The 26473-nt window shown below is 39.3% G+C and overlaps 1 protein-coding gene across 2 annotated transcripts; it reads right to left on the bottom strand.

Annotated features, from left to right (window-relative positions):
- Positions 1–1769: 1769 nt before the first annotated feature.
- CNR1 (cannabinoid receptor 1) lies at positions 1770–26035 on the bottom strand. Of its 2 annotated transcripts, none has more exons than XM_037162299.2 (2): positions 25471–26035; positions 1770–7247 (listed from the first exon to the last, which is right to left on the bottom strand). In XM_037162299.2, the coding sequence occupies exon 2, from the start codon at positions 7182–7184 to the stop codon at positions 5769–5771; it is 1416 nt and encodes a 471-aa protein (XP_037018194.1). In that variant the 5' UTR covers positions 7185–7247; positions 25471–26035; the 3' UTR covers positions 1770–5768. The 2 variants fall into 2 exon arrangements, with proteins under 2 accessions (XP_037018194.1, XP_053520702.1); XM_053664727.1 differs by lacking the exon at positions 25471–26035 and adding an exon at positions 23961–23975.
- Positions 26036–26473: the final 438 nt, after the last annotated feature.

The raw sequence follows: 26473 nt of genomic DNA, 5'->3' as shown, positions 1-26473 counted from the left end.
AGAACACACTTAAAAAGATGGTTGAATTCTATTATAATCGTTATTGTTATTATTATTAATAACTAAAGAGCTGCATTAGTCATATGTTTTATCTACAGATAGATGTTTTGCTACCCATGATCAAAGCAATGAACATGCTGTAATTAATACTAGAGTCCCAGAATCTCATTTTCTCTTAATCCAAGACTGTATAACTATACATTTTAATTATCATCCCATTTGTCACTCCTTCCTACCATTTTTCTTTTTTTTGGGGGGGTATGTCACTGGGAACTACGTATGCTATAAATCCTATATATTCACTACTTACCGATACCCAGAAACTTCTGAAGTGGTTCAGATGGTAGTAGACCAATGACTTGCACTTCTGAGATGTTTAGAAACATACCCATTCCATATTTCATTACCCCTAAGCTAATCAGATATGTACACTCCAAATTTTCCTTACCAGAATTCCAGGGACAGGAAAGTTAGTAATGATGCTGAGGTGTATCATTTACTTTCTACATTCTGGTATGGAGCCAAGAACTTCACATGTTATCACCTCCAATCCAGAAGAAACTAACCATAGCATAGTCCAGAGGTGAGGGCAGAATTTTTCTAGTTTAAACAATCTATGGGCAGACTGTGGAGATTCTCCCATACCTTAACTGGTTTTCTATTTCCACATCATTCTGTGTGTGTGTTTCATTATAGATGGCAGCATACATTATTGACTGGGGGTCAGTTTTTGAGTTTCAAGATGCCATGCAAAGATACTGAAATAAATATCTTATTCTCATCTAGTCTCAGCACAAAATTTAGGAACTAAGAGCATGTCATTTCCTTTTCACTAGACACATTCAATGATGTAGTTAACCATGGTATTTGCCTTAAAAGAGGGAAAATTATAAATATAAAAATAATCTGTTTTTCAATGTTTGCTACATCATTATTTGAAAATTTAAAGCATTCTTCTAAAGTTAACTGCAAACATACTTTATTTCATATAGTAATATTGTATAAACTTTTAAAAAAGATTTTATTTAGTTTTAGAGAGAAGTAAAAAGAAGGGGAGTGAAACATCACTGTGTGGTTGCCATAACATATACCCTACTGGGGACCTGACCTGCAAGCCAGGCACGTGCCCTGACTGGGAATCAAACCCGCAATGTTTTGCTTGCAGGCCCGCACTTCAGCCATTGGGCTACACCAGCCAGGGCCTATATAAACTTCATTGTAATGCTTATTTACTTCATTACAAAGTTTCTAAACTACTTTCTCCTACTGTTCAAATAAAAATTATGTGAGTTTTTACAAACTACATTGAAAAGTAATCTCTTACACATGGTTCAGAATACATGACGTTTATAAATTCTTTAGATGTACACATTTTATTAAATCTGCTGAATTCTAATTTAATTTGTACATCATGAACAGTACATTTGTTTAGTTTAATTTACTGCAAAATTATTACACTCTTTGATGGAAAAGTGCTTTAAAAAAGCATTGCAGGCTTTGTTCCTTTATTATGCAAATGATGGTCTTTGCATCTTTTCCCCATGATAAAAATGAATATATTAATCTAATCTGTCCCCATTTCCCAATAAAGTTGTGCTTTTTGGGAACTGATAATCCGTTGTTCAACAATCTTTTAGAACTTAAATCCCAAATGTCATAACATCAGACTGTGAAAGAAGGCAGAACTCAAAGGTATTTTGTGTTCTTCATGACAATCTAGAATTTTTATTTGATTCCAGGTAACTTTGGACAATAGACACAATGGGATGTTTTCTCTTTTGTAATTAATTTGTAACAATTAATTTTGTAAATAACACTTTAATTACATCGGTGAAATAAAATATAGTGAGGGCTGAATACATTGTAAGTATTACAGAAGTACTACTTTGCTATAGTAATTTAATGACTGAAGCTACAGTGAATAACAATCTTACTGGTACTCATGTACAAAATATTATACAGATTACTAACAAAGAAATTACAGCAGTTGCAAGGATGTTACCAGCTCAACAAACATCTAACAATACAATATTCTTCTAAGAGGAAAAGTAATAATGTTAGATTTACAGACAATAAAGAATTGTTTTCCACTTGAAACATTGGAAGTAAGAACCTAGATGATCTAGTATCTTCATTTATATTATTACAAGAAAAGGCTTCCTCTCTTGGGGACTCCAGTCCCCAGTAGGCCTAGTGCACTAAATTTGCATGAAGATAGCTTTTAGGATGCCACAGCAATGTAAAGAAACTTTTCTACCCCAAAATTACTGATCTGTAGGCTACTGCTTAAACATCTGACGTTTTCAAAAACCTATTTACATACATTCAGCCCCAATCAGTAGATAAGATGTTTTGTCTATATTACAATAGGCATTGTTAACATTTCATCAGAAGGCCAGTGCAAGACAATTGTTAAGAGCCGTTGCCCAGCATTTAGGAGATTTTAAAATATCTTACAAATATACAGTTAGATCATGAGAAATCTAATTTTGCGCATGGTATCAGTGGTCTCCTTTACAAACATGGAATGGCAGGAATTAATCAGTAGGACAGTAACGAGAATGCTACTCATCCAGGGCCTAATTCTCACGTGGTGTCTGGGCCTATTTTCTTCAGGGTGAGTTTGCGCGGCCAAAATGCCTTGACCCTCAGTGCCAGATAGACTTGACTCAAAGTGGTGGGGAGGCTTCTTCCAGATTTGTGTTTCTTTTACTTATATTTCATATGGAATGAAAACTAGAGGTTCTTGGAGGCAGCCCTTCTTATCTAAATAAAACTATTGGCCTAGGACTGAGAGATGCATCACTGCTCTGAGGAAATAGAGCAGGCTGGAAATTTGGCCCTTTCTGAAGACACGTGATGATAGATAGAGTGCAAGGTCAGGACAGATATGTTACCCTCAGAGGAAAGGAGATCAATCTGAAGCTGAACTTTCTAAAACTTATTAGAATCTAAATTATGTTTAAATTAATAGGTCTAATTGAGAGACTAATTAATGAATGATACCAATAAATGGTAACTGTAATGAGCATATTCATGGGGAGAACATTTGAATGACCTCGGTTAGGAAATGATATTACAAGTGTCAAAGTAAATCAAACTAATTCAAATGCTTTCAGATGAAGGTGGCATAACATATACAGGATGATACTTCACAGATATTCTCAGAATGTCAGCGAGCACCAAGTGCAGTGCTGTCAGCCCCATGGTCCCTTATTTGAGTACATGTGATTTAGACCTTGAGAGCACAATACACAGTCAAGTCTACATTGCATATACACAAATACAGTTTCAAAAATGAATCCTGGAGTTGTTGGTTTTTTCTACCCAATCACTAGAATTTCATTTTCGCCAGGTTTCCACTGCTGTGAGAAGAAAATTGGTACTGCCTGGTGAGCTCTGAGACATGCGGATTAATATTCAGGGGTAATGTGGGACAAAGGAGTGACATTTCTAAAATGAAAACGAGGCCCTGGTGAGTTTTTTCATAAAGGATCTTTTCTCCTTCTTCTAATGAGATCTTGTTAATCCTCTAGCAACATGAGCCCTTGCGTGCATATCACAGAGAGGGAAAGTAAGGGAACCAGCAGGTGAATTTGAGTTATACAGACAGATGACTAAATATCTCAGCTTGGTCCACAGGCCACATTTGGCCTTAGACCATACACTGCAAGAAGACTCCACCAGGCTGAGCCGGTATCCAAGTACCAAAAAAGTCACCAAAAATGCTAGCTCTCCACTTTACTTTATACTATGCAGGCCTCTGGATCCTTCAGGAGCCATGCTGTGTCTGTGTAAGGAGATTATAGGTAAAGTTAATCAGAGTCCAGTGGTTTCTTAAGCAATATCAGTGCTTACTGGGCAAGGGCCTAATTCTTAGCACCCATGGAACCATTAAGGAATAACAGACTAGGGCATAAGAGGCAAGAGAGCCATGCTCATCTTCATGCTTTAGCAGGTCTTGGTAACCAAGACCAGGCAAGAGGTCTATTCCTTAGCTCAAACCTACACAGACAAATCTGGGTGCTGGGTTGTCCCCAAGGGCATCTGGGTGAAGCTCAGAAGCAGCCCTATGTCATACAGGCCTCAACCATGAGTGTGTTAGCTCCTCATTGCCCTCTTCTGTCTCACCTATTCGCGGTCTGATCGTCCTCCTTAGCCTGACATGGACTAGACCTGGACGTCTAACTTCCAGCAAACCATGTCTAGTGTTCATTAAACTGGGATCACATTGCTTACAAACACAACTGAAAAATGTTATCACTGAAGATTTTTTAGGATCAATTCGCTTATAATGACTTCCATCTCCATAGACCATATTAGGTACTCAGAAACCAAAACACTCTCATTTTCTGACATTAACAATGGAAATACAGACCCTTCACTTGCATGTTCATTACTGATTATTCCTTGCTAAACACTGGTCTTATGGAATACCTAAAGGTCGATTTAGTAATACCTAACCCAACCTCTTAAAGACAGGGGTCGGGGGGGGGGGTTCTGAATGCTCATCGTCAGCATGTTATCAACAAGATTTCTGAATGAGCTCAATTTTAGAACCTGAATTCATGTACAAGAGTGCAGCAATGGTACAGTTTACACTTGGTCACAGTTTTCTCACTTTATGACATTACTGTAACAGTTACAGCATACAAACACACACACACACACACATACATTTATATTCACACTTACACAGTATAATTTTACTCATCCAGACAATACTTCTTTTGAATTAAGAAAAAATGAAAACTGCTGTTTGGCTATCCAGGCATGAAATCTACTTACACCTGGAATATAAGAATACGATACTTTTCAAGTAAACAGCAATTGCACAGTGATAACAATATACATTGAGATTGACACATGCTGTCTTAAGAGGTCCAGTAATAGCTGGAGACTAAAGAAAGTCAGCCAGAAAAAGTCAATATGCCTTCTCTCTTCCATTCTAACTGTAATCCGTCACCCAAGAGAACAGCGTTAGTACGGAAGGGAATAAATGTCCTTATACGAAAATGCAGAGCCCATAAATGTTTAAGTGTCAATGAATTCTGCTCAATACTTTGGAGAGTCTTCAAATTCTTCATGTTGTATTAACAGAAAAAATAAACCTTTATGGTTATTTCCAATGTCAAATTTAAATAGAGATGTTTGAAAAAATATTAAAGTTTCTAAAGTTATATCATGAGCAATACTCTTTTAAAAAGTGGTCTCATTAGCATATATCCACTGCTTATGTCCATTGTTTCCACAAAATTCTACTTTTCAGTTCTGCTGAACTAAACAAATATAAACAACACATAGTAAACACCAATACACATCTCACAGGACACAGTACACTTTACAAAACAGTTCTACTTTAGTTCTATAACTGTTATCAATATGGACAGCTCTGACACTGACGGACAAATACATTTCACATTACCATGAAAGTGTGGTTACAAAGGCATTACTCATTTGATGGCATTTTTCTTTTGGTACTTAGACTTCAAATTGTGTGGCAGAAGGTTTCCCTCCTACTTCATTGAGACTTTGAAGGACCTTCTAATCACTTAAGCAACGGGCTTTCTTCACTGTAAATCCCTGCAGAATGGAGTTTGAGAATCTGCACTACCAAAACATTAGAGAACAGATAACTGATCGTGGTGAAAATCACCTTTTCAGTGAGCATGATGAAGTTAAAAACTATAACCGATGAGGACAGACTCTTCTAGATTTTGAGCTTAAAAAAAAATTTCTTTTCCTGTGCTACCAAGGAGGCGTCAGGCTCACACAGCCTCAGCAGATGTGTCTGTAGACACAGACATGGTCACCTTGGCGATCTTGACCGTGCTCTTGATGCAGCTCTCTGTGGCCCTGTGAACACTGGTTGTGTTGTTTGCGTGTTTGTGCAGGCAGTCCGACTCTCCCATGCTGTTATCCAGAGGCTGTGCAGTGCCTTCACAAGAGGGGAACATGCTCCGGAAAGCATGCCTCAGGTCCTTGCTCCTGAGAGCATAGATGATGGGGTTCACGGTGGAGTTCAGCAGGCAGAGCATACTGCAGAAGGCAAACACCGTCTTAATGAGCTTGTTCATCTTCCCAAAGACATCATACACCATGATCGCAAGCAGAGGGCCCCAGCAGATGATTAAAACCACCAGGATCAGGACCAGGGTCTTGGCCAGCCTAATGTCCATGCGGGCTTGGTCTGGCCGCGTCACCTGCACCTTGCCATCTTCCGATGTGTGGATGATGATGCTCTTCTGGGTGCCACGCTGAATCATGCGGACTGCATGGCTGTGAGCCTTCCAGAGAATGTACATGTATGCATACACGATAAACAGCAGCAGCACACTGGTGACCCCAATCCAGAACATCAGGTAGGTTTCGTCAATGAGCGGGAAAATGTCTGAGCAAACAGACTGCAGTTTCTTGCAGTTCCAGCCCAGGAGAGGCAGCACAGCGATCACAATGGCTATGGTCCACATCAGGCAAAATGCCACCACAGCCTTGGGCCTGGTGACGATTCTCTTATAGGCCAGGGGCCTGTGAATAGATATATACCTGTCGATGGCTGTGAGGAACAGGCTGCCCACTGAGGCGGTGAAGGAGGCTGTGACACCGCCCAGTTTGAACAGAAACACATTCGGGCTGTCTTTGCGGTGGAACACATGGAAATCGACAAAGCTGTAGACAAAGATGACGCTCCCCAGGAGGTCTGCCACGGCCAGGCTGCCGATGAAGTGGTACGAAGGCCTGCAGCGGAGGCTGCGGGAGTGGAGGATGACGCACAGCACAAGCAGGTTCTCCAGGACCGTGAAGGTACCCAGCGTGAGGGACAGCACGGCGATGGCCAGCTGCTGGCTGGGGTTCAGGATCATGAAGCACTCCATGTCCATGAAGTTCTCCCCACACTGAATGTTCTCATTTTCCTTGTACGACGAAAGAGACTTGTTGTAAAACTCAGTGATGTTCACCTGGTCTGCTGGGACCAGCTGGGGGTTGTCTCCTGCAGTCATCTTTTCTTGGAAGGGACTTCCCCTAAAAGAAGTTAGAGGAAATTTCTGTGGGAAGTACCCTAATTTGGATGCCATGTCGCCTTTGATATCTTCGTACTGTATGTCATTCGAGCCCACGTAGAGGAGGTCTGTGGTGATGGTGCGGAAGGTGGTGTCTGCAAGGCCATCCAGGATCGACTTCATAACCTCTGTCTTCAATTAGGCCACACTCAAAATGACTGAGAAAGACACTGGCAGCAGAGAGTCCTAGCAGAGGGAAAATAGATTAGCTGAATGGTGAGAAAACCAGGAGAACTAAAACAAAAAAAAAACTTCAGTGAAAACCATCATGCTATTTCATTCCTATCTCTGAATACAGGTAAAATCCTTGCCAGATTCAGTCAATATAATGACTCAGTCACTTAGTTAAAAGCCACACAAACGTTGCTGATCTGGCATGCACCAGAAACACGTTTCTTTCATTATTCAAGTTCTCTGGATGTAAGTCACTGTGAGAGTCCTGTGGGGACTGCCAGGGTTTGATGTCGAGTGAAGAAAATGTGTGTTGGGTATGGTGTGCCTTCCATATCCATGTTACAAAGTGTTTACCACCTGGCTTCGACGGTCACTCACGCAGTGTCCTAATGCTGTTGGGGATGAGGGAGAACAAGGTGTCACACAGTCTGCTCTGGAGAACTCTAATCACCTGGGCCCACAGGTAAGACTGAACGTGCAAGACCACCAAAGAACAACACAGTGTGGAATCAGAGACTGTGCTGTGCGGCCTGTGTGCTGAGTGTGACGGGGGAGGGGAAACTGCTGAGACCCAAAGGAAACATATGAAGGAAAATCTAGGATCCAGTCCTGGCTCCATGAGGTAAGCTTCTTCACCCAGAGGTGACGTTTGGGCTGAGCCGTGGCTGAGGAATACTTCTACAACATGTACACTAGCCAAGAAAAATGTCATCAAGAGCTAACTTGCACTGAGGCTCATGAGAAGATCAGGTCTTTACCACTGGAGCAGAGAGACAGGGGACAGTGCTTCCTGGTGGTGCACTGACACAGCCCCAGGAGTGGTGTGCAGACACCGCAGGCTGAAGGCAGCCGACAGACCTCATCACGCAAGGCTCTCCATGTGGACGGCACTGGAAGTAAGGATGGCTGAGAGGACAGCCCAAATTGTAAGGGCTCTCCAATTCTAAGCAATTTGGTTTTGTTTCAAAATAAACAGCCAGAGAATTGATTTTACTATTTATAAACACTTGTTTACAATGTGGCTATTAGAAGTCAGAAAATTAGAAGTACTGACTGATATCTATAATAGTTAAAATAATCATAAAAATCAGTATTTATTTACTGTCTTTTTGTTGTTACTGAAAATATTACACGGTACTGGAGGAAAAAAAGATAGTCATTATCTTGGAAGAAGTTTTAAAATTCTGAGTTCTCCTGCTAAAATACAGAGACCCTATTTGTCTGAATTAATAATTCATGTATTCATCCATTCAACAAACTATGTAGCACCCACCACATGCCAGGCACTGCATTAGCCACTAGGGACACATTGCATCAATTAAGAGTCCCTGTGCACACGACGTACAGTGTAGCAGGAGACAGGCAGCTGACCCCATAAACATGAGAAAGTGCAGTGGCCGTACAACTGGGTACGTACAGGACACTATGGGAACAGCCAGTCTATGGGTCAAAGGAGGCTTCCCAAAGAAAGGGTGAGAAGGCCAAGACTATACAGGATTAGTGTGGGTGGAGACAGGACATCATGCCATTTAATCCTGAGGTTATACATTTATTTCCATAACTAGAGTGTGGAATGTTGTCTGTTTTCTTCTGTCATTCACCCGCCTTATAACATGGTAACAGATGAGAAAAGAGAGGGCTGGGCTCCCACAGAGGTGTTCGCATGAACCTAATGGGTGACTACTGAATTTTATTAACATTAAAGCAGTAATTTAATAATATTTATTTGCCTTTTGTTAAAATTAAAGGAAAGAAAGGCAATTAATCTGATGGATATTTGACCCCAAAACCAAAGCTTGATAGCATTTCTAAACAGCTTGGGGAGCCAGTCCATCCCATAGGTCATCTTCTCTCAAGTAGATAACTCCCCTCACACTTTCCAGTAAAAGACTGGTTTATTTGAAATTTTCATTATTTACATTATACATTCAAATTTCAAAAGGTACAGAAGGATAGATATAGCATCAGTCTCCCTTGTCCAGATGTTCCAGCCAACCAGTTTTCCTCCTCGGAGGCAAGAAGTTTCTTGTTGCTCCTTCCAGAGATAGTCCATGCATATTCAAGCAAATATGTCTAGCCGTTCTCCCTTTACTTACTTTTTTACAAAGTCTAATATACCATGCGTAGTATTCTGCACTTTACTTTTTTACCTACAAGAAGACAATCCCACAACCCCCCCGCCCCCGTATTTTGTAGCTGTCTTAAGTATCCAGTAGATAAATGCAGGGTTAGTTTGTTTATCATCTCCTGCCGGTACAAATGATGCTGCAGTAAATCACCTTTGGTCAGGTCCTTTTTCATACTTCTTGCAGTATTGTAAATGATCTTTGTAGTTGTCTAAGCTCAGATCCTGGACTTACCCCTGACTCCTCCTCCTTCTTTGCCTCTGTAATCAGGTAGACTACCAAGTATTGCAAATTTTTCCCTTTCGAAGCACTCATGGAGAGCTGATTATGTGCAAGTGGCATTCTGAGCCTCTTACCTGTACCAAATTACTTATTTTCACAATGGTCCTGTGAGGCAAGTGCTGCTATTGTCCCCATTTTATAGGAGGAAGGCACAGAGAGGCTAATTTGCCATTCAGGTGGCTAGTAGGTGGCAGAGCCAGAATGAACCCCGATGTTCTAGTTCTAGGGCAGTGCTACCCAATAAAAATGTGACGCGAGCTACATGTACAATTTTAGTTTCCAGCATCTAGGTAAAAAGAAACATGCAAATGAGAAAATTAATTTAATAATACTGCTTACTTAACCCAATGTATCCAAAATATTACCACTTATGTTGAATATGCAGGTTCAACATGTGGACCCAGCCACATTTGAAGTGCTTCACAGCAGTATGTGGCTAGGGAGCATCATACTGGGCAGGCAGCACATACAGGCCAGAGCTGCCTTTAACCTTTAGGAGATACCATCTCTCTAACCTGAGACAGGGGTGCTACTATCTTCCTTTTTTACCCCAGTGATTCCAACCAGTGGAGGGAACACTGAGTTAGGAGTCAGCAGTCCAAGGTCAGTGTCAGACACGTGTCAGTCTTTCAAACCTTCAGCTTTCATCTGTAAAACAGGGAGGAGGGAGAGGCCTAAATCATAAAATTGTGTTGAAAATATTAAAAAAAAACACTTAATATGGTGCCTGGCACAAAATTTAACTTTTCAATAAATGTTAATTATTAACAGTTCTTAGTACTGTGGTTCTCAGCCTTATATTATTAATTATATATCGAGATAATTCGTTGTCCTAATTAGACCATAGGCTGCTCACTCAATTTTTATTTCTGTGTCAGTATTAGATCACGAGGAAAATAGAGGATGTACACATGGGTAAAGGAAGGGGTATGTCTACATGTATGTTCCAGGCATTTGAGAGAGACTACATATATTCTATCATGACAACTCTATCAGGTGATGATTTGCAATTCCCATTTCACAAACATGGAGGCCATTAGATGTGAAGTACACTGTCCAGAATATGAAAAGTATGTAGCAGAATCCATGTTGCTCAGATTCCAGAATTTCTGCTTTTGGTAGCTTTAAGGGTTAATAGTAAGTAGGAAAAACCATTTTGAATCTTATATTCAAGTCCTTTAGTTTCCTACAAACACAAATTGAGGTTTATGATCAATCATAGTCATTAAGACTACCTTCTACTAAATCACTATTTCCTATCCCAGCCCACCTTGGTGCATCTGCCTACTGGCACTAGACTAAAACTAGCATTTGGAAGAGCGATAAGTGAAGGAAAAGGATCACAGGCCTTATTTCCACAATGTAAAACATGTGTGCCTGCGATTTGCTCTAGATTAAAATCACCACATATGTGATCACAATTTCTCATTTTATTGCAACCAACAATGGTTATGAGATACATAGTAATTTCCGTTCAATATAAGCCAAATATAATTAAAGAATAAGTTAAAAGTATATATGAATTTCGTGCAGTTCAAGGATCTCAGTAATGTCCAAATACCACTGTGTACAGGCTATTTTAAGTTAATGGGATCATGGCAGGAAAACAATTCTCTGCATTTCAGTAATTCTTGCTTTTATTTCTACATCTGGGTTATTACAGTAATTTCCACCTGCTTATTTTTTGCACTGAGAGTTTTCTTTGAGAGTTCATTAGTAATATAGTTTAGGCTTTGGGGGATGCAGCTGCCATTAATTTTGTTTGTGTATGCTACTGGGAAGAATCATAATTGAAAATTTCTAGCAAGATGCATAGATGTACTTATTAAAGAAGCAGTTGGTTTTTATTATAGTTATAGTAAAAGAATGATTGAATGACATTTAAGGGGATTTTCCTTGAATTCTGCTTGAATAAAATCAACATATTCTGATAATTTAAGTTATAAATCATGCCTTTATAACATAATAAAAATATTTTAATGTGTTGTATCTATTATTTTTGAAAACTTCAGTTTATTAGAATACCAACTCCTGTTTTTTTATTCCTCTCTCTATATGCACACCTGCCTCTCCATCCAATCCCCACCCCCAAATGTATACATCAATTAGCAAGCTATGGTTATCATCAAAGAAATTGTATGCATATGGTAGCAGCATGGAGTTTTTAGAAAATCTACCCAGAGTCTAGAGATTTGTTTCTATAACCATTAAAGATATAAGATGTCCATGTTCTGACTAGGATGAGCATTGAGAACTTCAAATAGCATCTTTTTTATATCAGTATAATTTAATAGCTGGTTATATTATTCTTCCCTCCCAGCTGGAGACCTTCTTTGTTTCAGAGAGACATTTCAATAATTTAGATATTTATCACTTTTAAGTCAAAATCCATGCAGTTTTGGCCTGTACAGTGTCTCTGGGGGAACAGACGCCAGGCAGCATTTGCCTCCTGCAGGTTGTCCTGTCCAGAAAGGCAGAAACCCCCCTGGAGGCCTCAGGAGGACTGATGCAGTTATCGACTGTTATCAGCCCACCACAGCTCCTTCTCTAAATTTCCAAGTTTATAAATGCTTTAAGGAGACAATGCTGAGCCCATAGTATCAAAACTGACAGAAGTCCAGGATATCAAATGCAGGAGTCCCGGGCCCTGGCTTAACCCTGTTCTTTCCCTCCTTTGTTGGTCTTGTGTTGTTCTGCTCGGCTGGCCTCGTAGAAGAAGAGCCTTCGGAAGGGTTCAAGAGAACAATGGTGCCAGCGGATATATTTGGGTTTTTTTTCTATTCACTTCTGCGAACAAGTCTGGTTTCTACTAATTTGATCAAGAAAAATAACTTTTTAATGCATTTCTCTATAGTAGGGAAAATTTTAATTGCTTCATAATTGTATTATGTCTAAGTCAAGTCCTCAGTATACATGGCAGATTTTTTCACATGACAACATCATAACTCAATAGTATTTCTGCTACAGCTGAATGGACAGCTGAGCCTTTCCTAACTCTCACCTAACAATTAGAGTTTGGGAATTATTAAAGTAATTTTGTAACTTTTTGCATCATCTTCTATAGCAAAGAGAAATAAAGGATTGACTTAATTATCCTGATAATTCAGGCAAAAATACATAATCATTCTTCCTAGTATTAATGTCAGCTCTTTTTCCCATATATTAAAAAAATTCCATTATGCTTGTAATGCTCAGTTGGTTCTCAAAGCTTTAGCTTTTCCTTTTTTTCTGATGTAGAATAGAAGTTATTAAATGCACTACTTTCTCTGGTCTGGTCTATTCTTGCTAACAAAATGAGTGTTAGACTTTTCATAAAAATATATCAATTTACATACAGACATTAAGATACTTATAAGACTATCTTTCTTTTCAAATTTAACCTGAGGAATGCTTAATTATTTAACATTTAAAGGCTTGTTAAAACAAAGAATTTCAGGGCTCAACAGATTAAACCCCACTGAACAGGCAGTCACTGGTAGGTGATGACACCACAAGAAGAGCCCACCCCGCATGCAAACTAATGATACAAATGATTCGCTGACTTTCATAATTAATTCCATCTACAATTTAATTTAGCTCTGTTTTGATGTTTCCTACTAGTAAGTGCCTTTGCTTTTTTTTTACAGATACTTTTTCTACATAATCTGTAAAGAAATAAATCATGCATAATTGAAGCAGCCTTTCCTTGAAATAGAACATACAAAGTGTTTAATTCAGTAGAAGCCCGGCCCATGTATAAAATACTCCATAAGATTGTCTTTATCTTCCACATGAAGTCTGGTCATTAAAAGTCAAAAGCAGTATATTATTCTGATCTGTAATATATGTTGAACCTATTAAATAGGTTATCTTTACAATTCATTACCAAGGACAGCAATAGTTTCAAGTATGCTACATGTCCAATGGTGCAGCATACTTTTCAGTTTAAGGAAACTGAAATTCATTCTTCAGTAAGGGGTATTTTCTCTTTAAATCCACGAGCATACGAATTAAGCCCAACTAAAACAAGTCTTGATTCTCCAGGTTCCAACTCAAAGAATTTGGGTGTTTTAAATGCACAATAGAGAAGGTTCCGATTTCCAAATATTTCAATAAGAAACATTTGAATATTTATGTGCCAGGCATTGTACTAAGCACATATGTTGCTTTTGTTTAATATTCACACTAAATAGGTGCTGTGACAATCCCCCTTCTACATATGAGGAAACTGAGAGGTAAAATGCTTTGTTCAAGTTCTCCAACTAGAGAGGCAGGGCTAAAACTTGAACAGGTCTACATAACTCAAAGTCCCTGCTCAACTCTGAGATCCAAGAACCACTGAAGAAGACACTCTTCTTTCCATTTCTAAGGAAGGGGCAAGAGTTGATTGAGGTAATAAATAGTACATGACAAGTTTATACAGTGAACAGCTAAAATCTGGAGGAATGATCTGCTGACTGCAAAAAGGCTATCCATGGCATTTGGAAATCATCCTTACTCTACGGTCTGTCTGCATGGACAAAGTATGACAATTAACTGTAAGCTGTAAGTCCCAACCCTGGGTTAGCACTTTATTTGCAGTGACAGTTGGCAAATAAGAAACAAAAGTCTAACTTGTCATTGCCACTATTGTTTTTTAATTAGATAGGTTTATATTTTCTTCATTAGTAAATTGTAAGGATTGTGAATGGTAATGACAGCCTCCACACCACCAAGTGAGGAATGAACAGGGCACCTCCTTTAGATCTGAATGAGATGCGACGGTTGTTAGTAAACAAGTTTAAATGCTCATTCTTTACAGGGAGCAATTCATTGAAATCGCTCAACTTCCCACTGAGGGCAGTGTAGTTTTCTTAGACCCAGGAGGAAGACGACTCTCGGAGGCTAGTTCCTAAAATCTTGGCTGGAATCAAGCAGAAGAAATTCTGTAGGGCTCCAACAAGAGTGTGTCTGTGATGCCTCTTGGTGCCCCAAGGGCAAGCAGATGGATGTAAAGTTAGAGGTCCTTAGATGCTTCATTTAACACATTTTATTGTGTGTTTACTCTATGCTTAGTACTGTAGACATTACATATCCATGAATCATAACTGTGTAATGAATATGGGTCAAGGAAGCAATGGAAATGATTGTCCGTTTTACTTCACCCAATCAAATAAAGCCCACCCATCTGCCCTTCCCCTTCCACAGATGGAAGAATAGAATTTGACATGAATGCCTGTAATAGGCACATTATACTTCATCATCAAATAGTATTGGGTTGTATAAATCCCCTTCCTATATATACTTTGAGGTTTTCTCCCAAGGAGAGATGATGGGCACTGCTGAGACAGCCTACAGCAGTCTTTCTTGTTTCTAAACGTTTCAAATCATGAACCTTGATGGTAGGGCCCTGTCTTACATGGCATTGCATGTCCTATGCCCGGCACAAGGCAGGTACTCAACACCTGTTCACTAAACGAATATTGGTGTGCACTGGCAACGTGGCAGATCTACCTGAGCAGAATGACTTTTAACCTTGGGTAGTTTTCCTTGGCACAAAGTTAGAGATTTAAACCTAAATCTTGGTCTCATAAAAACCTCCATCTGAAAAAAACTGCTCAAATGTAAAAGTTACATAAAAGGCATGAACAATTATTTGTCCCAGGATTTTTTTAGCTCAGTATCAAGTGGCAGTGATATTGGCAGCAAGTGGAGGTTATGGTAAAAAATATTGCTTTTTGTCGTCATGATTTTTTCTTAAATATTTTATTTATTTTTAGAGAGAGGGGAAGGGAGGGACAGAGGGAGAGAAACATTGATGTGTGGTTGCCTCTTGTGCACCCCCTCCTGGGGACCTGGCCTACAACCCAGGTTTGTGCCCTGAGTGGGAATCAAACTGGTGACCCTTTGATTCACAGGCCAGTGCTCAATCTACTGAGCCACACCAGCCAGGGCTGTCATTCTTATTTAGCCTTGCTGTACATTATGAATGGCAATGTGTAGCCATGTAACAATGATATACAAAGAAATCTTTGTGACATGTACAACCCTCAACAAATCCTAGTTATACACTGTTGATATAGGCCTTTAAAGAAGATATTCAAAATTATGATTTTAATGGCCTTTGTCCTTCCCTGAAATGCATGCTTTTATGCATTGCTCTTTCTCCCCAAATCCCATTAATGGGTTTCTCCACATGGAAGTGTTTTTTCAAGAGAAGTTATGTGAAAATTCAACCACTAGATGGAGTGGCTTTTATAAGCCCTCAGGAACCAATTTGTTATTCTATTTACGAAATACTTCTTGCTTTGGCTGAGCAACTTCTCCTCCTGCTACAACATGTTATGCATTGTACAAGTGAATTAATTAAGACCTAAATGAGACAATATGCTATGGAGGGTTCAAATGGTTATTATTACTACCTACACAACTAAATTTCAAATTGCTTTTCTGGAGCAAAAGGACATTAAAAAAATTTAATACATTAATAAAAATTAATTGTGAATATTTGGAATTCTGCCTCAAGAATGTAATTAAGAATGAGTGAAAGAAAGTGGTTCTACTGAAAACAAATGATATGTTTATGCCAAGATATGGGTAGAAGTAAGAAGGGAATGTCTCAGGAGCCCAGAATCAATTCTAATAACAAACTCAACTCATTTCTATTTTATGAAACATTTAGCTTTCCAATTTTCAAATATGAAATCACCAACACAGGTCATAACTCTGTGATGAAAAAGAATGGAAAATTATCTTCCACTATTATAGGGGCTAAAGTGTTCAAATACACAAATTGAGGATATAGTAGCTTTCTAAACTACTCAATTTCCTTCCTATTATTTTCTTGCTGGAATAATTTTAATTGTTTTTGTCATCTTGTAAATTCAGAGTTCTCTTCAGACATCATTTTCAAAATTAGGTACTTTTGTATCACCTACTTAAATTCAAATGTTAAATAAAAAATTTTCACTGTGTACTAACAATAAAAAATATAAACAGAAATATACTTTCAAGATGCAAATAATTATATACAAACATAAGCTGAAGAACTAGGTTTCAGTAAAGATGCAAAATATGCTTTGTAAATATGATTATGATTAAGGAGAAGTATGCAAATTGGATGCAAGTACAGAATTTTTATGCCATTGAAATCATGAGGTACTTCTATTGTACTTATACAAGGTCAAATCCTTCCTAGGATTTGCGTAATGCAATTATGTAATTTTGTATGGAGCTGAGTAACTGAAAGTATTCAGAAAAATAACATGAAGATAAAGAATTAGGAAAGAAGAAAGGTGAGAACAGGTTGGGAAATTCCAGTGTACAAAAATAGTTGGAGAAGTTCCACAACAGTTATTAAATGCATTCGGAGTTATTTTACAGTCAGAGGCTCAGTCGAGTTGTCTCCCGCAGCTTCAGCATCACTTGAGAAATGCAAATTCTCGGTTGCAACTCAGACCTACAGAAACAGAAACCCTAGGGCTGGGGTGCATATGTGTTTTACCAAGGCCTCCAGGAGATACTAACACATTCTGAAGTTTAGGAACCATTGTTAAAGATTATGGCTTTGAAAAACGCTGGGGGAGAGGGGCAAGGAGGGAATAGAATTAACTTTTAAGAAGAATTGAGTTTGGAGAGCAAGAAAGACTCTTTGAGTATAGGTTTTTAGGTCATTGAAATGCATTGCTAAGGGGGCCTGCTCACGATAAAGCAGTCTCTCACAGATCTTTTTAAAAAATTTATTGGGGTGACATTAGTTAATAAAATTATATAGGTTTCAGCTGTACAATTCCACAACACATCATCTTTATCTTATATTGTGTTCACAACCCCAAGTCAAGTCTCCTTCCATCACCATTTATTTCCTCCCTTTACCCCCTTCTACCTCCCCCCACCTCCTTCCCCTCTGGTGATCACCACACTGTTGTCTGTGTCTATGTGAGTTTTTTGTAATCCCTTCACCTTTTCACCCAGCCTCCTAATCCCCTCCCTTCTGACAGCTTTGTCTGTTTTCTGTATCTTAGGAGTCTTACTGTTTTCTTACTTTAGTTTGTCCATTAGATTCTACATATAAGCGAAATCCCATGGTACTTGTCTTTCTCTGACTGGCTTACTTCACTTAGCATAATACCCTCTAGGTCCATCCATCCATGCTGTGAAGAGTTAAGAGTTCCTTCTTCTTCTTCTTCTTTTTTAACAGCCCAGTAGTTTACATCATGTAAATGTACCACAGGTTTTTTATCCACTTACCTACTGAAGGGCACTTGGGCTACTTCCAAATTTTGGCTATAGTACAATAATAATGCTGCAATGGACATGGGGTGCTTATAATATTTAGAATAAGTGTTTAAGGCTTCTTTAGATATATTGCAAGAAGTGGAATTGCTGAATCATAAGGCAGTTCCATCTTCAATTTTTTGAAGTGTCTCCATACTGCTTTCCACAGGGGCTGAACCAATCTGCATTCCCACTAACAGTGTATGAGGTTTCCCTTTTCTCCACATCATTGCCAACACTTGTTTGTTGATTTATTGATGACAGCCATTCTGACAGGTGTGAGATGATATCTCAGTGTGGTTTTCATTTGCATCTCTCTGATGATTAGTGACATTGAGCATCTTTTCATATGTCTATTGGCCATCTTATGTCCTCTTAAGAAAACTGTCTATTCAGGTCCTTTGCCCATTTTTTAATTGGATTGTTAGTTTTTTGGTGGGGTTTTTTGGTGTTGAGTTTTATAGGTTCCTTAAGATTTTGGATATTAACCCCTGATCATATGTACCTTGATAAACATGTTCTCCCATTCAGTGGATTGTCTTTTAATTTTGTTGATGGCTTTCTTTGCTGTGCAAAATTTTTTAGTTTAATGTAGCCTTATTTGCTTATTTTTTTTCATTTCCCTCAGCTGAGGAATTATATCAGAAAAATATTTTTATAAGAAATGTTCAATATTTTACTGACTATGTTTTTGTCTAGGATTTTTATGGTTTCAAATCTAACATTTAAGTCTTTAATTCATTTTTGAGTTTATTCTTGTGTATGGTGTAAGAAGGTGGAGTTTCATTTTTTTTGCACATATCTGTCCAATTTTTCCAACACTATTTATTGAATTGACTACCTTTACCCCATTGTATGTTTTTGCCTCATTTCTCAAATATTAATTGACCATAGGTGTGAATTTACTATTTACTTCTAAGTTCTCTATTCTGTCCCACTGATCTATATGTCTGCTTTTATGCTAGTACCACGCTGTTTTAATTACTGTGGCCTTATAGTATAAGAACTGCAAAAGACCCTGAATAGCTACAGCAATCTTGAGACAGAACAAAAAAGTTGGAGGAATCATACTCCCTGATATCAAACTCTACTACAAGGCCACAATAATCTCACAGATCTTTAAATCTATGTCATTTTTACTCAACTAGAATAAAATAATGTAGTGTAGCCTGAAAATAAACAGAAGTAGGGAACCTCTTGTCCTACAATTCAGAGATTCTCTGCACTGTTTCAGGAAACTTGTTGTTATATATCTTATGCAGCAAAGACAAGTGGCTTCAAGATCTAATATGTAAGTACCCAGTATGCAGACATAAATTAAGAACTCTACACCACTTTCCCCTAATTCTATTGGCAAAGTCTATGTAAAGTTTCATAGGACTGCTAGCAATTTCTTTCAACACCATTGTGAGGCAACCCACAGTTACGCACATAAAAGAACAGGAAAAAAGTAAAAGTAGTTAGCATTACAGCAGTTATGTTTAAAGATGGAAATGTTTCTGTTTCTGTTCTTCTTTCCCCAGAACCATAAAATAATGTATCATAGGAGATGAACCCAGAAAACCACAAACTAAAATAGAAATTTTGCAGCAGGCTCAAGTAATGCAGATCCACTGTAACTTATCTTACAGAACTACCCTGATAATTATGTAATTTATACTGCTTATGGATGGCAAGTATCCTATATCTAAAATGTATAAGTATATGAAAATGTGTGCCAAATAACTAAGATATAAGACTTGGGCAGGCTGTTCCCTGATTATTTTATCAATACAAATGGATCATAGATTACTCATAATTAGTTTCCTGAATGAGTGAAATCATTCAAAGATTTTTTTTTAATTTGCAAGAACTTAGATATGGTTTCCAATAGTAGCTGTACATTTTCCAAAGTTAGATTCCCACATATGCAAAGATACAGAATTCTTTAGACAATCTTCTGCTTACTTTGGTTATATGTCAAGTTGTTCAGTTTTCCTTTTTCTCCACACACATATTGCTTGCTCACCACAACTTACATAAAAGCTGGAGAAAACATTTACAAATTCTGGTAGCAACGCATCAAAATTAGTTGAAAATCTGGTCCATTTAACAATCTACATGGGAATAAACCAAAATATACAGATCATAGTGGCATTGAACTGAGTCTTTCTTGTAAACGTAAGTCAAACTGATTTATTTTTAAACATAGCTGAGTTAAAAGCAAGCGAGAGTGGCAAAGACATATGACCTATGATGTTGGTTCACTTGCTGTATTAAAAAACATCATTTTTAGCCTCTTGACCAGCAGAAAATAGTGTTAGAAAACTTCCTAGTATGGATGTTCATATGTGAAAGTAGAAATTTTAAGAAATTTTTAAGAAGCATGATGGAATTTATCACCAATTTAAATGTGAAACTCCTTGTAACAATTCATAGAACTCATAATGATTCCAATTCTCTTCTCTAAATATATGGTCTAAAATAATGGACAAAGAAATGCTGAAGAACAGAGGGAACTCTCCCAATCTAAACATAAACTTTGACAAATACAATTTCATAATTGCATGTTATTTTAATTATATTTAAATATACTATTGGCATACACAGTTTGTGAAAGCATTTGCCAGTATGTCCAACTACCACAGCAGATTGCCTGGCACGTCTTTAAAAAATGCCTCTGCTTTTCTTTAAAAAGCAATAGCATGGAATTTGTTAATAGGAATTAGAAAAATAGATATTACACTGCCAAATTTAGGTAACTATACTGCATTTTATTGCCTGAAGTTAAAAACTACTAAAAATGCTGTTCAGAGTTGATATTGGTGGTAAGAGTCAAGCCAAAGGATATCAACTTTCTAGTTAACAAATACAAACTCTAAATAATTATGAATCTAAATTAGAGTAGAAAAATAAGACGTTAGATAAAATATTACACGCTTAGGGGAAAATGGTTTGCCATCCATGTTTAAGAAAAAAGGGAACTTACATCCTTGTTGCATTCAAAAAATTCAAAATCTACTTAAGATTGAGAATCTTACTCAAAAATACAGAATATAATGCTATGGCACAGTGGGTTAAAAGAGAATTAGCTAAAAAAAAAAGGAGTTAGCTAAAAAATATTGATTCCTACCATTCCTTCCAAACCTCAATACACATATTCCTTCCAAGTCTCAGTATACATATTCAAAAACAAGAGAAAACGAAACAAACAAAAAAATGAAAAACTTCAAAAGCTTTCCTAAAGTACAGGTGTTTCCACCAGCTGGCATAAAACAGAACTCACAGCATCTGGAGCAACTGTGGTGACCTTACAGGCCCATTCACTCAGGGCTGGTGAGTCAACAGTCCTTCCCTCTAACACCTACATAAACACAACTATGAATTTCAAGAATCCCATGGTCACTGAGTTATGAGATTAACCTGTCCAAATGAAAGTTTTAAATTAGAGGGAATCCCCAAATTATATATTAATAATCTGTATGGAAAATATCAATGAAAACTAGATAAAAATGCCCTAGAAAAACAATTATACTAAAGTGTAATGCTTTACTTTTTTATGAGGTGCCCTATTCACTGAAGAAACTTGACCCAGGAAAACTTTTGGCAAATGTTTTATGTTATGAACTAGAAGTTCATAGTGATTACTACAATGATGGCTTTGACCTATTATTGTTGATATGTCCTAACTTTCGTATTAGCCATGCAGCCCTGTTTGAGACAGAAGTTCCTCTAACATCGAACCATTTGAATAGTACCAAGAGAGAGGCACGAAAACTGCTGAACATAAGCCTCCCTTTTTCAGGCCTCACAAATTTCCTACAGCTGTAACTTACTTGTGATAGCATTACAATTTGTTATATGTAACAAATATTACTATGTTAATATGCATTTTGTGATGCAGTCATAACTTTGTATATTTTCTTCCAACTTTCTTCCCCCAAATAATAAGCAATTGGCAAGATTGGTGAAAACTATGTTAAACCCATCAATTAGTGTTCATGATAAAACCATGATCAAATGTGGTTATGCCCATGCTGGCGTCTTCGTGAGATTCTTAGAACACCTGGGCCCGAGACACTGCCCCGCTGCGGTGGAGCACGACAACAGCCTTGTTCTTGCTCAAGGTGGATGCATCCCTTTGCCTTGAGTCTTTAGTGTCCATCTGCACAGCTTCCCTGAATTTGGACACTTCCCCAAATCTATAATACTTATTTAAAGCCTAAATTATATGTTCAAATACATCCATATATATAAAGGCAAGATATATAATTTTCTTTTGGTCATGATATACATCTATGAAAAAGTTTGTTCATACCTATGTATAAAGTGTGTTTATATGTCCAGTCACCTAAAATTATGCAGCACATAATTTGATATTATATATTCCAAATGACATTTACTGTTTCTTTTAGTCCAGAATACATCTGAGAGAAACCTAAATTGACCTATACAATATGTTATAAAGTTAATCTGATCTAATTAAGTGGTTATCAAAACAGTTGATAGCAATTCAGTGGCAAAGTTAAATTCCTCCACCCCTCCAAAACAGCATTTGTGTAATTATAAAGTTAACACTATTATAGATCAGGATTAGGAAAGAGCCAGACATACAGGGGAGGGGGCAATATGAAGTTAAAATTATGCCAATATAAAGTACATCAGTTAGTTATCATTTCTTCTTATTCTTTAACTTCTTTACCAATTTTCAGTCAAGAAAAAAAATCAGCAGAGCTTGCGGTCCCTCAAAATTTAGATGTGCAAAACATAAGTCTGGTCCCAGTACAGTCTTCCAAACACTGTTGGGTCAGGTTGTTGCAGAGTCAAAAACAGAATTATAAATAATTTAAACCCAAGTGCTGGTTTCATCTAATTTGTTGGTTCAATTAGAAAGTGATGAATACAAAAATAGAAAAGACAGACTTACACTGGTGGAGACACGGCATCCTTTTTTGCAGGAATGAAAGCTCTCATCTGTGTTCTTCATGCAACTGAGCTAACATAATTACCCCCTAGAAGAACATTACGGGCAGCAACCTAAAGGACAGGCTCCAGCTTACTGGCCAAATTCAAGACGCTATCACCAAATCTCATTTTATTCATCATGTGTTGTTAGGGATTTCCAAATTCAATTTATTACTTTTTTTTTTGCAGCATTCCTGGAGAGCTAATTATAAGAAATAATCCCCTTCCTTATTAGGCCAACTGTTTTCTGGGAAGAAACATTTGGTAAGCGTGGTAAACTGTAAACTGCTGTTAGGAGTTCCATTTCATAACAGTTTATTCTTATACAGCAAAGTATTTAAATTCTAATCTCTAACACTAATATGCAAGACAACCAGGGAGTCTGTCTAAATTTCCTGCTGGTTAATGTTAATCCTGGGTCAAAGCAGAGAAAGATGTCATAGATTGTTTTGAAAGAGTTTTTCAGGCTTTGCCTTAGTAATTAATAAGCTGACACCGCATACTAAATACTTATCAGCACTAATCAAGGGGGCTGCCTCTTTCTTGAGAAAAATAGGTAAACCAATTCAAGGGGCTTTCTTTTGGAATACACTGAAATATGACACAAATATAGTGGTGCTTCTGGAGAGTTTCATTCCCAGCAGCTTCATCTTGGTAACATTTAACAATTTCACTATTTTAACATTTTGAAATGCCAAAAAGAACACACTGATCCTGCAGCTAGGCTTATTAGAGGAGAACAACCTCACAGGCGAGACAGGGAGGCACGCAGTCCACTGGGAAAAGGGTAACAGAAAAAGACAGAAAACAGTGGATAACAAACAAAGCCGAGCACTACTCCAATGTGAGATCACATTTTCACCAGGAGGGAAAACTTCACACAGCAAATTAGATACTATCACCTATGGTTTATTGAAAGGACTAGGCATAACATTTTTTTTGCATGCATGCATGTTTACTGATGTTGTCTATTAAAACTGGGGGGCATGAGAGAGCTGATTGGCCTTCCTAACAACACGCATAGTCATTTCATTTCTGAAGGGTCAGGGCTGAGCATTTCCCCCTGTGGCATCATTTTACCCCCATGGAGACTTAGGAACACAATGAGACGTCTTCCTATGAGACACTTGATACATACCTCAGCCAAGACTGCTCCTCGCCTGGAGTGAAGACATCTTTGGAACAAAAAGAGTCCTTTTTATAATAAGTTCTTTTGATAACCTAAAATGAGTTAGTTTTTTTAAAAAAACCATATCCATCCTCAAGCCTTCTGCCCAACTACGGTACCTACTGTTGTATGTACCTAAAAACAACTGTCAGCAATATATTATGTTTACAATTTTGGAGGTGTGTGGGTGTTCAGAATGGCTGTAGTCAGAAAATAATCTGTCTTAAGAAACTATGCATGGCCTTTTATTTTGATAAAATTGCTCTAAACTGAGTTAGAAGACTGGGGGAGGGGAAGGGAATACCAGGAAAAAAAGGGACCAAGAAAAATCAATCGGCCTATCTTCCCTTGCAAATTGTCAGCAGGGTGGGATTAGAAAAGCAACACTTTAAATCAGATAAAGCCCTGTGGGAACCTTAAAGGTTGGTTGCTCTGAGCTCCTCAATATTCTGCAAAATAGATTGATGGCAGTAGCCGTCCCACTGATAGTCAATGTCCACTCAGTTTCCGGTAAGAAATTGCATATCCCCCGTTGTTCAAAGGATATTAACTTGGTAATAAAAATGACAAGTTACGGGGCTCACAGAAATATCTTTCAATGCCCTTAAAACCAATAAATCTATTCTAATCTCTTATTGGATTAAATGCCAGAGGATGCCTAATGTGTCAAGAAAGCAACAACAAAGGCAAGAATAACACTTTTTTAAGAAAAAAAAGATGAGAGACAAAATGATTAATTGGTTGACAAATTTTTTCTCATCGGTTCAATTTAAAACTAAAATTAGAAACATGCATGTTGCTTTCAAACTTTCAAATGACCAAACGACAGCTTCTCACATCCGGCACAGCAAACACATTTGCATTCAGGAGGTGATCCATTTACGGTTGTGAGCCTTAGCAAGAAATGTGCTTTTTAAAACACATCAACTTTTCTCAGCTAATGGCCACTTCCGAGTTAAATGGTTCTATCACCATTCAGATTAGGTATTAGTAACATGCCCATTTATTTTTCCTCAGAGAAGAGTGCTGCCTGTAGCTATATTTTTCTATATCAAAAGTTTATTATTTGACATGCATTCCTTTATAGGACCTTCGATCATTTACTTTAGACAGTTTCTAGGTTTGGTGCCGAGGCCGGTGTATTTCTCTGGGAAGACAGCTGCTGACACGGTTTACAGACATTAAGCACTCACTGTTTCTGAAACAGGCACAATTACACATTTTCCACAAACAGACATCAGGGAGTGCACACAGACAGCCAGGTGCACACACATTCAGCAGCTAGTAAACCGTAGAAACCTCCAGAAGTAGCACAGACCACAGTTAACAGGCTGGGGCTACACAGCTAAGTAAACACCAACGCACGATTCGCTCACAAAATAACAACTCCGCGATGGACACTTGGGGACCACACTGGTCAGCACCCGAGCAGGAGAGAGGCGGAAAAAGTATTTTCAAACGCAAGTCTGCCACGTCTTACCCTTCGCATGCCCCGGTCCTCGGATGGGAAGCTCCCTGGGCACCTCGCGCCCGGCACAGAGGCTGCTGCTCTGCTAGAACGGAACGTCCCCCTTGACTCTACGGAGGGATCTGCAGGGAGCGGAGGCGCCCCGCCCGGGCCAGGGGAAGGCACTGGCGCCGAGGGAGCCCACGAGAGGCGGAGGCGGAGAAGAAGTGGAGAAGGACGGGGTGGCCGCGAGAGGAACGAGAGGGATGCGGCCGGGGTGGGGTGGCGCGGGACGTGCCTCACTCCGTCGGTCAGTAAGTCAGTCGGTCTGCACGCACCGCGAGCCGGCGTTCCCCGCCTGCAGCGCCCGCCAGCGACAAGTGTCGGGACTGGCGCCCCCTCCGCCCGCGAGCCTCGCCCCTTCCCCGGGCTCCTCACGGAGGCCGCCCGCTCGCCCCGCCCGGCCCGGCGTGGGGCCGCCCGTCTCCGCCAGTCCCGGTGCCCGTCGCCTCGCCCAGCACGCGCGGTCCCCGTCTCTCCCTCCGCTCGCGCTCTGCCTCTGGCTCCCTCGCTCTCCAGTCCCATTTATGAGGCGCGGTCCCATCACGTGTTAATGAGCCTTTGTCCTGCCCCGGCAGCGACGGCGGCAAGGACCCCGCCGAGGGAACTGCGTGGGGAGGAACCCGCGCGGCGCGGCGCCAGTGGCTCCAAACTTTGCTGACGCGGGGGACTAGCCGCGGAGCCTGCCCCGGGGCTGGAGGGAACCAGCCTCCCCGACCCGCGTCCCCCACTGCTCTTCCTCTTCCGCGGCGGGGCCCCGGGGCCCCCGCTGCCGGGACCTGCCTCTCCCCCCGGACACCCTCACACCGCGGCCGAGGCAAGGACAGACTGGAGCCCGCGCCGCCCCCGACCTTGGGGCCATTAATCACGCGCGCCCCGGCTGCGCGCAGCACCGACACCTTGCGCGGGGGTCAGGTCGGGGCAGCGGGCCGAGCGGGGAAGCGAAGGCGAGCGCGATGGGAGAGGCCGAGGTGCC

Source organism: Artibeus jamaicensis, unplaced genomic scaffold (genome assembly GCF_021234435.1).
Source record: "Artibeus jamaicensis isolate MK-2021 breed Jamaican fruit bat unplaced genomic scaffold, CSHL_Jam_final contig_387, whole genome shotgun sequence".
NCBI classification, from domain to species: Eukaryota; Metazoa; Chordata; class Mammalia; order Chiroptera; family Phyllostomidae; genus Artibeus; species Artibeus jamaicensis.
Note: the sequence above shows the minus strand (reverse complement) of the source record. Positions and strands in the feature narration are given on the sequence as shown.

Coding starts and splice junctions, on each gene's coding strand:
- CNR1 (XM_037162299.2), bottom strand. CDS start 7,184: ATGAAGTCGATCCTGGATGGCCTTGCAGACACCACCTTCCGCACCATC.